At 38.2% G+C, this 14,892-nt stretch overlaps 1 protein-coding gene across 2 annotated transcripts in view; it reads left to right on the top strand.

Annotated features, from left to right (window-relative positions):
* slc22a13b (solute carrier family 22 member 13b) overlaps window positions 1-12,012 on the top strand; it is a 33,834-nt gene extending 21,822 nt beyond the window's left edge. The window contains exons 6-10 of one of the 2 annotated variants that reach the window (XM_059974538.1): window positions 3,339-3,430; window positions 4,548-4,759; window positions 6,423-6,531; window positions 8,907-9,116; window positions 11,399-12,012. In XM_059974538.1, coding sequence (XP_059830521.1) covers window positions 3,339-3,430; window positions 4,548-4,759; window positions 6,423-6,531; window positions 8,907-9,116; window positions 11,399-11,489 — 714 coding nt within the window. In that variant the 3' untranslated portion in view covers window positions 11,490-12,012. The remainder of the gene's footprint in view (window positions 1-3,338; window positions 3,431-4,547; window positions 4,760-6,422; window positions 6,532-8,906; window positions 9,117-11,398) is intronic. The other variant, XM_059974544.1, reaches the window with a different exon arrangement.
* Window positions 12,013-14,892: the final 2,880 nt, after the last annotated feature.

Raw genomic sequence — 14,892 nt, 5'->3', positions numbered from 1 at the left:
GAAGTACATTCTTCAGGCATGGTATAACCTTTAGCCTGGTGTCAAATTTGTTCCAGGAGTATGTGTTGGAACCATTCTTGTTTAACATTTATATAAATGAATGTGAATATACAAGGCTTGCTCAGGAAGATTTCAAACGACATTAAAATAGGTGCTATAATGGACAAGGATGAAGATGATCAAAAACATCAAGCAGATTTTAATCAGTTACAGTAGGTAGTTGGTCTGTTCAATTCAGATAAGTATCAGGTGTTATATTTTGGGAAGTACAACTGGGGTGGGACTATCACAGTGAATGGTAGTGCCTTGGGGAATGTTGTAGAACAGAGGAACCTAGGAGTATTGCTGAAAGTGGAATTACAGATAGACAGGGTGGTGAAGAAAGTGTTTGGCATGTTGGCCTTAAATGATCAGGGAACTGAGTATAGTAGTTGGGAAATTGTGTTACTGTTGTACAAGGCATTGGTGAAGCCACACCTGGAGTATAATGTACAGCTTTGGTCACCCTGTTACAGGAAAGATGTCATGTATGTGCAGAGTGAAAAGAAGATTTACAAGAATGTTGAGGGCCTGAGTTATAGGGAGAGGTTGGGTAGGCTCAGACTTTATTCCTTGGACTGTAGGAGGTAGGAGAATGAGTGACCTTGTAGAGGGGTATAAAGAGCATCAATAAATAGGATGAATTATTTTCCCAGGGAAAGGGTTCAAAAACTAGACAACATAGTTTGAAGTGAGGGGAAGGATTTTAAAGGGACCCAAGGGCAATTTCTTCATGTAGAGAGTAGTGGGAGGAAGGAGCTGCTAGAGGAAGAGGCAGAGGAAGTTACAAAAACAACATTTAAACAATATTTAGATTGGCACATAGATAGCAGAGGTTTAGAGCAGGGGTTCCCAACCATTTTTATGCCTTGGACCAATACCATCAAGCAAGGGGTCTGAGGACCCCAGGAAGGGAACCCCTGCCAAATACGGCAACTGAAGACGAGCTTAGATGGGCATCTCTATCGGCACGGATGAGCTTACGACCACATAGCACACCCACCATCCGCCAATAAATCAGTGAATCAGACTTGAGCATTCCTTGTTAACAATGTACAACAGGTTCTTGCAATCTCAAGAAAAGCGAGTAAGACGATCACTTGCTGTTAGAGTGCACACCTCCTTCATGCCCCGAGGCCTCTGAGTCAGCCAGCACGATTCACACACATTCAGCTCCTTCAGTTTCATGCCAATGAGTAACTCACTGATGGGGTATTTTCTGGCATTCAGTGATTATGATTTGCAAGCTGACCGTGCTGCTATTGACAGCAATTAAAAAGCACATTCTTAAGTTAACATTTTAACCATTTTATAAAGTGCACTGTTGGGACTGGAACATAAAAGTAAGCTGTCTTCATGACTGTTGTCCAGTAGCACTCACATCTTTGGTGATGCAATGCTTTGAGAGGTTGTTCATGACCAGAATCGACTCCTGCCTCAGCAGGGAGCTGGACCCACTGCAATTTGCCTATCGCCACAATAGGTTCACAGCAGATGCAATCTCAAAAGCTCTTCACACAGCTTTAGATCACCCGGATAATTCAAACACCTACCGGTATGTCAGGATGCTGTTCATTGACTAAAGCACAGCATTTAACACCATCATTCCTACAGTCCTGATCACTAAGCAACAGAACCTGGGCCGCTGTACCTCCCTTTGCAATTGGATCCTCGACTTCCTAAGCGGAAAACCACAATCTGTGCGGATTGCTGATAACATCTCCTCCTCGCTAATGATCAACACTGGCATACCTCAGGGACGTGCTTAGCCCACTGCTCTGCTCTACTCTATACCCATGACTTTGTGGCTTAGCATAGCTCAAATGCCATCTATAAATTTGCTAATAATACAACCATTGTTGGCAGAATCTCAGATGGAGACCAGAGGACGTACAGATCTGAGATATACCAGTTAGTTGAGTGATGTCATAGCAACAACCTTGCACTCAATGTCAGTAAAACCGAAGAGCTGATGGTGGACTTCAGAAAGGGTAAGATGAGGGAACATGAACCAATCCTCATAGAGAGATCAGAAGTGGACAGAGTGAGTCATCTCAAGTTCCTGGGTGTCAAGGTCTCTGAGGATCCAATCTGGTCCCAACATAACGAAGCAACTATAAAAAAGGCAAGAGCACGGCTATATCTCATTAGGAGGTTTGTCACCAAACCACTCTCAACTTCTACAGATATACGCTGGAGAACATTCTGACAGGCTGCATTTTTGTCTGATGTGGTGGGGGAGCTACTCCACAGGATTGAAAGAAGCTACAGAAAATTGTAAAATTAGTCTGCTCCATCTTGGGTACTGGCCTCTGTGGTATCCAAGATATTTTCAAAGAGCGGTGCCTCAGAAAGGCGGTGTCCATCATTAAGGACACCAATGAGGACATGCTCTCTCGTCATTGTTACTGTCAGGAAGGAGGTTTAGAAGCCTGAAGACACACAGTGATTTAGGAACAGCTGTTTCCCCCTTTGCCATCCAATTCCTAACTGGCCATTGAATCCATAAACATAACTTCACTTTTATTATTTCTGTTTTTGCACTATTTTTAATTTAACAATTTAATATGCATATATACAGTATACTTACTGTAATTGATTCACATATTTTTCCCTATATTATCATATATTGCATTGTACTACTGCTGCTAAGTTAAGAAATTTCACGACAAATGCTCGTGATATTAAACCTTATTCTGATTCTAAATATGAGATTAAGGAAGAAGGTGAAACCATTATTACAATACACTGCATCACTAAATAGCTCTCAAAGTAAATTCGGAATTGTTAACATATTACAGTGTCTCTAAAGGTTTATGTGAACATTATCGAACAGATTTGACAGCAGCCATAAGGTTATCTGTATGCCTATAGATGATGCAAATATTTCTGCAAGAATTTCCACAATTACTTTCCCGGTCAGGCTCTGGGGATTTATCCTCCTTAATCTGCCAGCACCAATCTATGGTCAACTAATTTGCCTCTGTATCTTGATTTTCTCTTGAATAATAACAGATGAAAAATATTCAGTGGCTCCATACATAGACAAGAATGACCTTTAAGGGGAGGTTCTCTCTCCATGGACGTCCTTTTACTCAATGTATCTATAGAATCTGTATGGAGTTTCCTTAAACTTACTTGCCAGATCCCTTTCATTGCTCTCTTTATGCCCTCTTAAATGTACTCCTATAATTTTTGTTTTCCAATTGGAGTAGATGTATTTGTTATCAACGTCAGCATGCCAGGTATTTTGAATTCACTGATTCTGCTTACCTAATACTTCTGCATTTACATTTAAGGCCACTGTGAAAGAAATCAAGCAGATCACGTTCTGGGATCTTTTCAGGATATCAAGTCTGAGAAGAGTTACATTAGTTTTGACCTACATTTGGTAATATTGGATTTTTAATTAATAAACTTTATATTTCATAATGCTAGGTAATGGAAATGTCCCCATCCTGTGCAGTTATTTGGGGAAGTTACAAAGACTATGGTTTATAACCCAAAATATCTGGAAAACTGGCAAAGCATTTTTTTAAATGTCCCCAAAACTGAAAATGAATTTAATCCAGTGTATGTGGGGTTTCTGACCTTTTGTCGGGTCTCATTGAACCTATCATGAAAACTGAAAATGAACTTAATCCAGTGTATGTGGGGTTTCTGACCTTTTGTCGGGTCTCGTTGCACCTATCATGAAAATTGACCAGTTACTGTCCATTGTGGGTCACCTTTGCAACCACAACATTATTTTCATGATAATGCCATTTGTGCGCAATGCTCTTTTTGGGCCATCACAAGAAAATTTGGATTACATTGTGTGAGGGTCTGAAGGCTTTTTGTTGAGCGGTTTGGAACAACATTATTTTAATTAAGGTATGTTAAATAGTTTAGTAATATCGTTGGAATGCACAAAAGAAAGTAGGCATAGTCATTCAAAACATTACCTAATCCTCCTTTTAACCATCTCCAGTGAACTATCCTTCAGAGTTCTCAAGGCCAAAGAACTCCAGAGATTTATCAATTTCTGTAGCAAGAAATTGCTTTAGACATAAGTTTTAAACAACTGTCCCCTTATAGCATTTGCTTTTATGTTCAAGGATCCAACAACTCAATATTTACCCTGACATCATGTCCCCCTAGTTTCTGATGTTTCAATAATGTCATCTCTCATTCTTCTAAACTCCAAACAAGTCTAACTTGATTTCAAACCACTCGTAATAGGAGATTGTTTTCACCCCAGGAATTAACCTAGTGAATCCCTTCTGGACTGCCTCCAATGGTTCAGAAAAATCCTTTCTTAAACAATGGGACCAAAATGTTGTTATTTTTGTATATATATGAATAATTTTATCAATACTGAAAGTGAGCTGCAGTAAGGAAACAATCAGGTTTTTTTATTGCTGACTTGCATATTATGTAACTTGTTTTATTGCAATAGCAATACAGTACAAAGACATAAAAATTATAAATTACAAAATGATGCCCACATTTCTTTTCTGGTGTCACAGGTCTGTAAACAGCTTTGTGTATTATGGATTATGCCTCAGTGTTGGAAGTTTTGGCAAGAACATTTACCTAACAAACTTCATCTTTGGATTAGTGGAAATCCTCCGTTTTTCCTGCATCTGGTTTTTGGCGAGATTTGGTCGGAAAAAATGTCAAGGATGTTTTCTGTTGCTTGGTGGTGTTGCATGCCTCCTCATATTGACTTTTCCGGAAGGTAGGAGTGAAATAAATGAGTGATGGAGCAGTCAGGATCCCATCATTTGTCTCCAGGATGGTTCTGTCATTTGCACCATTCCTCTGCTCTCTATTGAAATGAACCGTACAGTTAATTCCACTCACTCTGTCTTTTTCCAAAGTCACACAGCTGCTTCCTTTGATCCCTTTAAAAAGTTAAGACTGGCTCTGTTTCCACACTATCCAGGCAATGTATTCCATGACATTGAAACCATCCGGCTTAATAGTTTTACTGATTTATCATAAGAACCATAGAATGCGAGGCTGGAAGCTAACAGAAGCACTCATAGAATCCTAGCAATGTATAACTTGGTACATTCTTTCAATGCTGGCTGAAAGCCAGATATTAATGTTAATCCCACCTCTTCACTCTCAGATTGTAGCTTTGCCATTTGTGGGTATAGGGTGCTTATTTGATACCTTATAAATGTATTGAAATTTTTGCTCCAGAGAGTACTAACTTTCACCACTCCTTTGTGAAATGATCTTTTCTCAATTCACTTCTAATCCTTTTGTGAACTGAGATCGGCATCTCCTAGATATTATGCTCTCTACATTGGGTAATAATTCCTTTCTATTTGGCCTGTCCAGTTCCCTCACAATTTCCCTCAGTTACATACGATATATTTTTATTGTAACTAAACTTACTCAGTCTTGGCAAAATCCACAAATCTTCTCTAAGCCCTCTCTCGTAACATCACATTCTCTCAGTGGTCAGAATTTTATGTGGTAATTTAGTTATAATGTATCTAGTATGTTAGATGAGTTAAAATGATTTATGTGTAGAAGAGTGGGTGAAATCTAGCAAAGACATTCAGGTAATTTCTATATAAAATAGTTATTGAGGAAATATGGTTCATCATTGATAGCTAGTGCATCTGCAGTTGCATTTAACCCAACTGCACAAATCTAAGGTAGTTGCATGAGGAAGTATCGGTTTCTCTAATTAAAAGAGATCCGTACAGGCTGAAAGTGTAAATTACTGAGCTCCATGAAAGGAGAATAATGCTGAATATTTTATGCACTCTACATAAGTGGGAGTGAGATTAGTACTACATAACCTGAAATCTGGGAGATTGGAAATGTGGCTCCAGGAAAACATTCATGCACCATCAATCTACAGACTATGACTCTCAGGGACTTGGGCTACATTATTATTTTTAATATTTTTGTAACTATATATTTTTCTGCTATCATTATTATATGTGATATGTGCTATGTGTGATTGTGGGTATTGTGTTTTGCACCTTGGCCCCAGAAGAACATTGTTTCGTTTGGCTGTATTTGTGTGTATGGTTGAATGACAATTAAACTTGAACTTGGAAAAGGAGACCAGGGGCCAGAGTAAACTGAACTGTAAAGCAGAGTTTGAAATAAATGGGCAAGTGGCAACACGCACATTTCACCCAAAACATTCACTTTCCTTTCACTACCAGGTTTGTCATTTCAATTTCTCTCTCTCTCTTTAGTGTAAAGGAGCAACTTTGCTTTGGTGGTCCAGAAATCTTAGTCACAGTGACCATAAGTGGGATATCAGAAAAATATCAGGCGCAACATTTGGGGAACTAATTAAAATGGATTCCTTGCAAAGCAGAGCATGTTCAAGCATAACCCTGCTGTTGTGTCTGTTCTTTCTGTTTCAGGAATGGCTCTGGAAGTCACAGTGCTTGCTGTCCTTGCAAAGTTGTCAATCTCATGCTCCTTCTCAGTAACTTATGTTTATTCTACTGAGTTATTCCCGACTGTGATCAGGTATGATGGATTAGACAAAGTATGCGTGAAATCTCACTATTTTCATACTGGAATGTTTCATCCATCTGTTCAACTGCATATCAAGCACTTGGAGATCAGGCACAGAATCTGTGAAATGTAGACCTCAATTTGCCGCAACTTGCCTCAGTAACATTCTGGATGTGTGGTTTGTATTATCCCTCTATTACTTACAACACAGGATTGATAATGAAGCTGAGTTCATAGCCCACCATGACAATTTGTATTTAACGTCAAGTCGTGAAGTAAAAAACTGTTATCAGAAAAAGTGACCACAAAGTCTTAAAAACCCACCATATGCACAAATAACCTCAAGGATACAAATCTACTTCCCTTCACATGAAGTGGTCTGTGCCGAACATGAAACTACATGCAGGCCAAAATGGCTGACTGTTAAATAACCTCCAAAGGGGTTAACTAAATAACTGACTCCCATCACCACTTTTTCTTGGCAAATAGTGGACGATAATAAATTTCAGGAGCTGTGGATCAGTATCTTCACTGCAAATAAAAACAGATTCCGAGAAAGTGAAAACACCATAAGGCCAGATAGCTTTTCATCACAAAAGAAACAAAATTAATGTTTCATCAGTCTGTTTTGAAAGGTCATTAACTGGAAAATGTAATTGTTCCACAAACTTTATGATTCCTTAGACTTTCATTGCCTGAAGTTCTGGCACTTTCAACAAATACACTCAAAAACTTCTACAGAGCATTCTGGAGAGCATTCTGACAGGCTGCATCACTGTCTGGTATGGAGGGGCTACTGCACAGGACCAAAAGAAGCTGCAGAGGGTTGTAAATCTAGTCAGCTCCATCCTGGTTACCAGCCTACAAAGTACCCAGGACATCTTCAGGGAGCAGTGTCTCAGAAAGGAAGTGTCCATTATTAAGGACCTCCAGCACCCAGAGCATGCCCTTTTCTCACTGTTACCATCAGGTAGGAGATACAGATGCCTGAAAGCACACACTCAGAAATTCAGGAACAGCTTCTTCCCCTCTGCCCCAATGTCTAAATAGACATTGAATCTTTGGATGCTACCTCACTTTTTACATATACAGCATTTCTGTTTTTGCATTTGAATAGATTTTTTAAATCTATTGAATATATACATAATTGATTTACTTGTTTATTTATTATTGTTAATATTTTTATTTTTTTTTCTTTCTTCTATATTATGTATTGCATTGAACTCCTGCTGCTAGGTTAACAAATTTCATGTCACGTGCTGGTGATAATAAACCTGATTCTGATTCTCATTCTGATTTTCTCATGAGTATACTATTAAAATAGCATTCTATGTCACAAAACCCTAAGTGGTAATGGGTGGCAAATGATGGGCAATGTAAGGAATGAAGGAATTGTGTAAGAAGGTGGATTTGAGATGAGTAAATCCTGAAGGCTTGAATGACCTAATCCTTCTATTTATTACATTTTTCTTTCATATTGAAGTTTATTAACTGCTTATTTTTACCAATATGTGAGCAAATAATTTTTAACTATTTGCTTTACTTCACCTTACTATTCCCAATTTGCATTTCAAGATATTCTGCTGAATTTAGAACCACAATGAGACCTGCACTCAGTGACCACTTTATGAGGTCATTGCTCATTAATGCAAATATCTAACCAGCCAATCAGGTGGCAGAAACTCAGTGGTTAAGAGGTTCAGCTGTTGCTCAGACCAAACAGCAGATTTGGGAAGAACTGTGATCTAAGTGACTTTGACCATGTAATCATTGTTGGTATCAGATGGGGTGGTTTAAATATCTCAGAAACTGCTGATCACCTGGTGCAAAAAGCAAAAAAACAATCCAGGAGTACTATGGGAGAAAATGCCTTGACAGTGAGAGAGGTCAGAGGAGAATGGCCAGACAGATTCAAGCTGACTGGAAGGTGACAGTAACTTAAATAACCATGTGTTACAACAATGATGTGCAGAAGAGCATCTCTGAATGCACAACACATCTAACCTTGAAGTGGATGGGCCACAGCAGCAGAAGACCATGAGCATTTAGTCAGTAGCTACCTTTCTAGGTTCAGGAGGTACCTAATAAAATAGCCACTGAGTGTACTTTCACATTTTATTTATTCTTTGCAACCTGTGAAATCAGCGATCAAGTAACGAAACAACAGATGCAGAAGAATAAACAATTAAGTATTTAGACTCCTAATTTCCAAAGAGAATAAATAGTTTCCATTTGCTGGTGTGCTTTATGTTGCATGGTCTCATTTTAGCTGATACCTATGATGAAAGAAAGAAGATTCTTTATAAGCGATTGTTATCAATGAAATGAGTATGGAGAAAGAGATGGTATTGCTGACAAGTTTACGGCTATTTCTTTTGCTGATGCAGGCAGACAGGCATTGGTTTTGCGTCCATGTTTGCTCGGTTAGGCGGCACCATTGTTCCCTTGATTATGATTCTGGAACAGGACTATCCAGGTATCTCCTTGACCTTATTTGGAATCACATCCATAATTGCCAGTGCCGTGAGCCTCCTGCTGCCTGAAACTGCCAACGAAGAATTGCCAGATCACACTGGACAACTTGGAAATGTTAAAAAGTTAGTGCTGTTTTAATTATGCTATGAGCTTGGCCCCTTTTGGTCACAGTTTAATATTCCAAGCCAGCATTCAGTATCAGTAAGAAGGAAAAAACGAATCTGAAATTGCATAGTGCTCTTACAAATCTTGAGAAGGTTCAAAATTTGTTTTATTTATTAAGTGCTTCTAAAGTATAATTTTTTGTGTCAACATGAGATGACTAACTCTTGGTCGAATGTTCTGTTCAAAATTAAACAGTTCAGGTATTGACCTCCCAGAATATTGTACTGCATTGAATTATGATGAGAATCAGCAATGGCTAAACTACATCTGTCTGTAGCATGGTCATCCTGAGCTATTCATTCCTTTTTGTCAAGGATAAGTGTGTTGGTGTGTGACCAAGTGGTTAAGGCGCTGTTCTAGTGACCTGAAGGTCGCTAGTTCGAGCCTCAGCTTAGGCAGTGGCACTCATAGCTCTGCAATGACTTCGGCCCTTGCTCTCCGCGTGGCGTGGAGAGGGGAGTCTTGCAGCACTGGCAACTGCCGGTCTCCCATACAACCCTGCCCAGGCCTGTGCCCTGGATGCCTATTATGAGCTACTAGTCTGCTCATGGTCTGGCAATAAGTGAGGAAGTAGCTGGAGTCCACAGCTGAAAATTGTTATAAAAAGGTATATATTTTAATCCATTGCTTATAAGTAACCTTACTTTAAATTACCAAAACAGCTTGAAAGCTTAGTGGAAAAAAAATGCAAGATAAGTCAGGGTACAAAAGCCTGTTCCTTGAAGAAAATAAATAATATTACAGTCAAAAAGCTTTTAAAACATTTTATTAGTATCCTTGTTCCCCTCCCACTGAAAAACCAAATTTAATTTTTAAAACTAAAGGTGTGCAAAGTTTATTGCAGTAGTTGAAACTAACAACGGTGATACATTCATGCTTCGGGAATGTATCAATTTTGTGGGTAATGCTGATCACCAACAAAGATTGGAAAAGCTTGATTTGTGCTTGAAATACCTTCCCTTAAATCTCTGTGTGATGTTGATTTAAAGTAAATTACATGAAGCAAAAAATAATCAATAGTAGTTCCAGGTTCATTTATTTTCATTTTTGTTCCAAAAAGAAAGTAATGTCATTAGTGGGTGAAGAAATGGTTTCCAAAAGGTAATTAGGATCTGTCATCATGAAGGTTGATGGTCTGACCAGCTTATCCCAAAAATATGTGTATTGCTAATAATATCAAATCTCCAAAAATAGGTGGGGCAAGTTGTGTTGAGAAAGCAGTCTGCAGAAGAATTTGGACAGATTAGAAGAACGGATAAAAAAAAGTGGCAGATGGAATATTGTATAGGGAAGTGTGTGGTCATGCACTTTAGTAGAAGGAATTAAGGCCTAGACTATTTTCTAAATGGGGAGTGAGTTCAGAATTCAGAGGTGCAAAGGAGCTTAGGAGTCCTTGTGCAAGATTCCCTCGAGATTAATTTGCAGGATAAATCAGTAGTAAGGAAGAAAAATGCAATGTAGGCATTCATTTCAAGAGGACTAGAATATAAAAGCAAAGATACAATCCTTAGCTTTTATAAGGCTACATTTGGAGTACCAAAAGCAGTTTTGGGCACCTTATCTAAGGAAGGATGTATTGCCATTGGAAAAAGTCCAAAGTAGGTTTATGAGAATGATCCCAGAAATGAAAGGGTTAATTGACAAAGAGCTTTAGGTGGTTTTGGGCCTATATTCACTAGAATTTAGAAGAATGAGGGGGCAATCACATTGAAACCTGTTGAAAGGCCCAGTTAGAGGGGACATGGAAAAATGTTTCCAATTGTGTGAGAGTCTCGGACCAGAGGACACAGCCTCAGATTAGAAGGACATCCCTTTTGAACAGAGATGAGGAGGAAGTTCTTCAGCCAGACTGGATTAATCTGTGGAATTCATTGCCACTGATGGCTATGCAGGCTAATTCATTGCATATATTTAAAGCAAAGATTGATCGGTTCTTGATTTGTAAGGGTGTCAAGGGTTACAGGAAGAGACCAGGAAAATAGGATTAACATTTTAGCCATAAATGTTGGGATGAGTGGCCTAATTTTGCTCCTATGTCTTATGGTGTTTTGGTCTAAGCATGTATTTACATATGGATGTTTATTTTACTGGAGTCACATGTCTTTTTCCAATCATTAAGGTAATCAGAGGAGCTATTTAACCTACTAATGTAGGTAGAATGCAAACTTCTCTCTAGATCACCTTCTATCTGTTAATGTCCTTGTTATAAAGTTGATTAACAGCTTTACTTTGTCTCTAGGGAAGTGAATGGCAAAAGTGATGTAGAAAATTCATGCCCTCAGTCTGCAACAGATGCTGAAGGAAACTTCACTAGGAGCACAAGAATGTGACGCTACATGTTTTTGAAGAGTGGCCTGAATTTGAGCAGCACTGACTGCAACCACTTCAGAAATACACTGCATTTTAACTTTTAGCTTGTATTCATTTGCAGGAAACAATATGTCAATTTGTCAGAAGAAAAATTGGGTCAGAAAATGACTTTAAAAATATTGTTGAATAATTCTTTATTAGTAATTTGAACACAGGATGAATCATCAGAGCCTGGTACAATGAGTCGGAGGAATTCTTATTTTTTGTGACTGAAATTAGGCAATGTGTGATACGTGTATGATGGTGTACTTTCCTTTGTTTTTAAGGCAACTAATACTGTAGATATTCATGAAATGTATAGGAAGGTATCCACAGGATTTCATAAACATAATAATGATAGGAGTCCATCTGTGGGATCTCAAGTAGAACATGTATTTGTCACACTGCTTTGGCTAATGCACGGAAACATAATTGCATAAAATAGACATAATGGCAGACTTGTCTTGAAGGAACAGATTAAAAAGGAAATGACTTAATCTTGAATTCTTGTTTCATTGTATTTCCTTACATTCTCCTTATTGTTGCTGTGTCTCATTTGAAATATGCAACTGTTTCACAGAGTTTCCCTAAAATAAGATGATGGAAAATATGTTTTAATCTATTACTCTTCATCAACGTCCATCCCTAATTTGACCTTTCAAAGGTTTATAAAAATTATGATGGGCATAAATAAGGTAGATGATCAGAACATTTCAAAACAGATGTGGAGAAATTTTTTTAGCAAAGGTGTGGTGAATTTGTGGAATTGGTTGTCACATGCAGCTCTGGAGAGGCTAGGTCTTTGGGTTTATTTAAGGCAGAGATTAATCAGTTCTGGATTGGACATGGCAACAAAGATTATGGGGAGAAGGCAGGAAAATGGGGTTGAGGAGAAGGAAGAAAAAAGGATCAGCCATGACTGAATGGCGGAGCAGACTCGATGGGCCAGATGGTCTAATTGTGCTCCATGTCTTATGGTCTAACTCAGGTTGAGGAAAACAAATATTATTCATCTTCCAATTAGAACTCATTGTATTCCAGGTTACTCTGGTAAGAATTTTGTCTTCAGTAACTTTAGGTTTAAGTATTTCCTTTATTTTTTTGTACTATGAACACAGATGGAAACACTCTCTCCTCACCTACAAGGGAAGGGGAATTATGTTTCTGGATTGTGGCAAGGCCCTCCTTTAGAATGTAATGGAGCTGGTGCTGTTGTTCAGTGACTTGAACTGATTCTGAAGGTTCTGTTGGAGATATGACTCCTTTTTTTCTTCTTGTTCAATTCTGCCATCCATTGAAGAGGCTTGTTTGTATTTGAAGTCTTTAAAGTTGATTTCTTGAATATCGTTTTGTTGTTTGAAACAAGTTGAATTTTTTACTCATTCTTAAGGATTTTGTATGTTTCTTCTAGTTAATTCTATCATTGTTCTCCCACATTAGATTTATTTATGTTGATGAGAGCCCAATACATTACTTTTTGTTCTAATTCTAGAACATTAAAAGGCTCCTACAAATTTTCAAAGAATAAAATCTGAATTTCATAATTTCAATAACCCTAACCAAAAAATAAGTTATAAAAATTCTTCTGGTTAATTGGGACAATCGTGACTAGTACATTTTGGCCCAATTAAGCAGATATACCATTTAGCTGAACTTTCATGAAAATAGCTAAAAAGGAATAAGAAAGATGAGCTGCCATTTAACTGAGTAATGAATTATGTATTTAAATGAAATACAGAAAAAATAGAACACTAGCAACACTACTACAGTACTATAAACTATTAGCTTCTAACATTTATTGATAGAGTTCATGCAGTGTACACTGCCATGTTCTTATGATTGACTGTAAATGAACAAAATCAGTACAGACACATAGTGCAGATAATCCATCCATTATGTAATCCATTGCTTTCTTTGAACTGGATAATGTTGCATGTTTGTAGTGAAGGGAACCATGTCACAATAAAAAAAAAGTCTGTTTCATTAGCTTGTAGATAACTGCCCAGCATTTTGAAGCAAGTTGGGCTGTTTTGTAGATTTCCATGTTTCAACACTGCACTGTCTTTCTCGTGTGGTGCCAACATTTCCACCTAGACTGCCGACCTTTAAAATCTTCTGGATCATCATCTTAGGTAGCTCCTCTGACTTGCTTTGCTTTAATATTGGTACACACGTGCACTCACTCATCTAGCTACAATGGAAAACCGTTGATTGAGGTCCCCTTCAACATTTGGATTCTTACCTTCACACTTTCGTTTTTGTGATGTTCCATGTTGTTGCTTGTGTAATGTCCATCCATCCTGCACTTTGTCTTGCAGATGTATCAAGCATGCAATTGTAGATTTCAGCACTCATGTTACCTCTGCCAGCTGACGATGAGTGGTGTTAGGCAAATGGCTTTTAATTTGGTTCAATAAGGTATTTTTTTTTCAGCTACTCATCTATATCAACAACTATCTTTGCCATCAATATCAATGATCTGGACGATAATGTGGTTAAATGGATCAGCAAATTTATGGATGCCACCAATATTTGGGGTGTAGTGGGTAGTGAGGAAGACCATCATGCCTTGCAGCAGAATCTGGACCAGCTGGAAAAATGGGCTAAAAAAGGCAGCTGGAATTTCATGTAGTCAAGTGTGAGGTATTGCACACCCCGGGTAGGTCTTACACAGTGAATGGTAGGGCACCGAGGAGTGCGGTAGAGCAAAGGGATTTAGGAATCCAGGTCCATAATTCATTGAAAGTGGTGTCATAGACTGATAAGAGTTATAAAGAAAGCTTTTGGCACATTGACTTTCATAAATAAAAGTATTGAGTACAGGAGATGGGATGTTATGATGAAGTTGCATTAGACATTGTTGAGGCCTGATTTGGAGTACTGGATGTATGTAAATAAGGTTGAAAGAGTTCAGAGAAAGTTTTCAAGGATGTTGCCGGGTCTGGAGGAGCTGAGCTGTATTAAACGATTGGATAGGTTAGGACTTTATTCCTTGGTACGTAGAAGATTGAGAGGAGATGTAATAGAGATATACAAAATTATGAGGGGTATAGATAGGGTAAGTGCAAGCTCTCAGAGTGTCATGATACTGTGGAATGAGCTGGCTGCACAAGCAATGCTTGTCAGCTTGATTTCAACATTTAAAAGATATTTGGATAAATACATGGATGGTAAGGGTATGGAGGGCTATGGTCCTGGTACAGGTTGATGGGGGTAGGCAATTTAAATTGTTCGGCATGGACAAAATGGGCTGAAGAGCCTGTTTCTATACTGTTGTATGACTCTGGTGTCAAATCCTTTCATGGCATCTTGGCAAGAGTCTGAAAATTTTTAAAGTCAAAATAAAAAACAAAATTATCAAATATCACTGCTTTTTGAATTGAT

The sequence above is a fragment of the Hypanus sabinus genome, chromosome 1, assembly GCF_030144855.1.
Source record: "Hypanus sabinus isolate sHypSab1 chromosome 1, sHypSab1.hap1, whole genome shotgun sequence".
Classification (NCBI taxonomy): domain Eukaryota; kingdom Metazoa; phylum Chordata; class Chondrichthyes; order Myliobatiformes; family Dasyatidae; genus Hypanus; species Hypanus sabinus.
The sequence above is the reverse complement of the archived record's forward strand: the minus strand, read 5'-3'. Positions and strand labels throughout refer to the sequence as shown.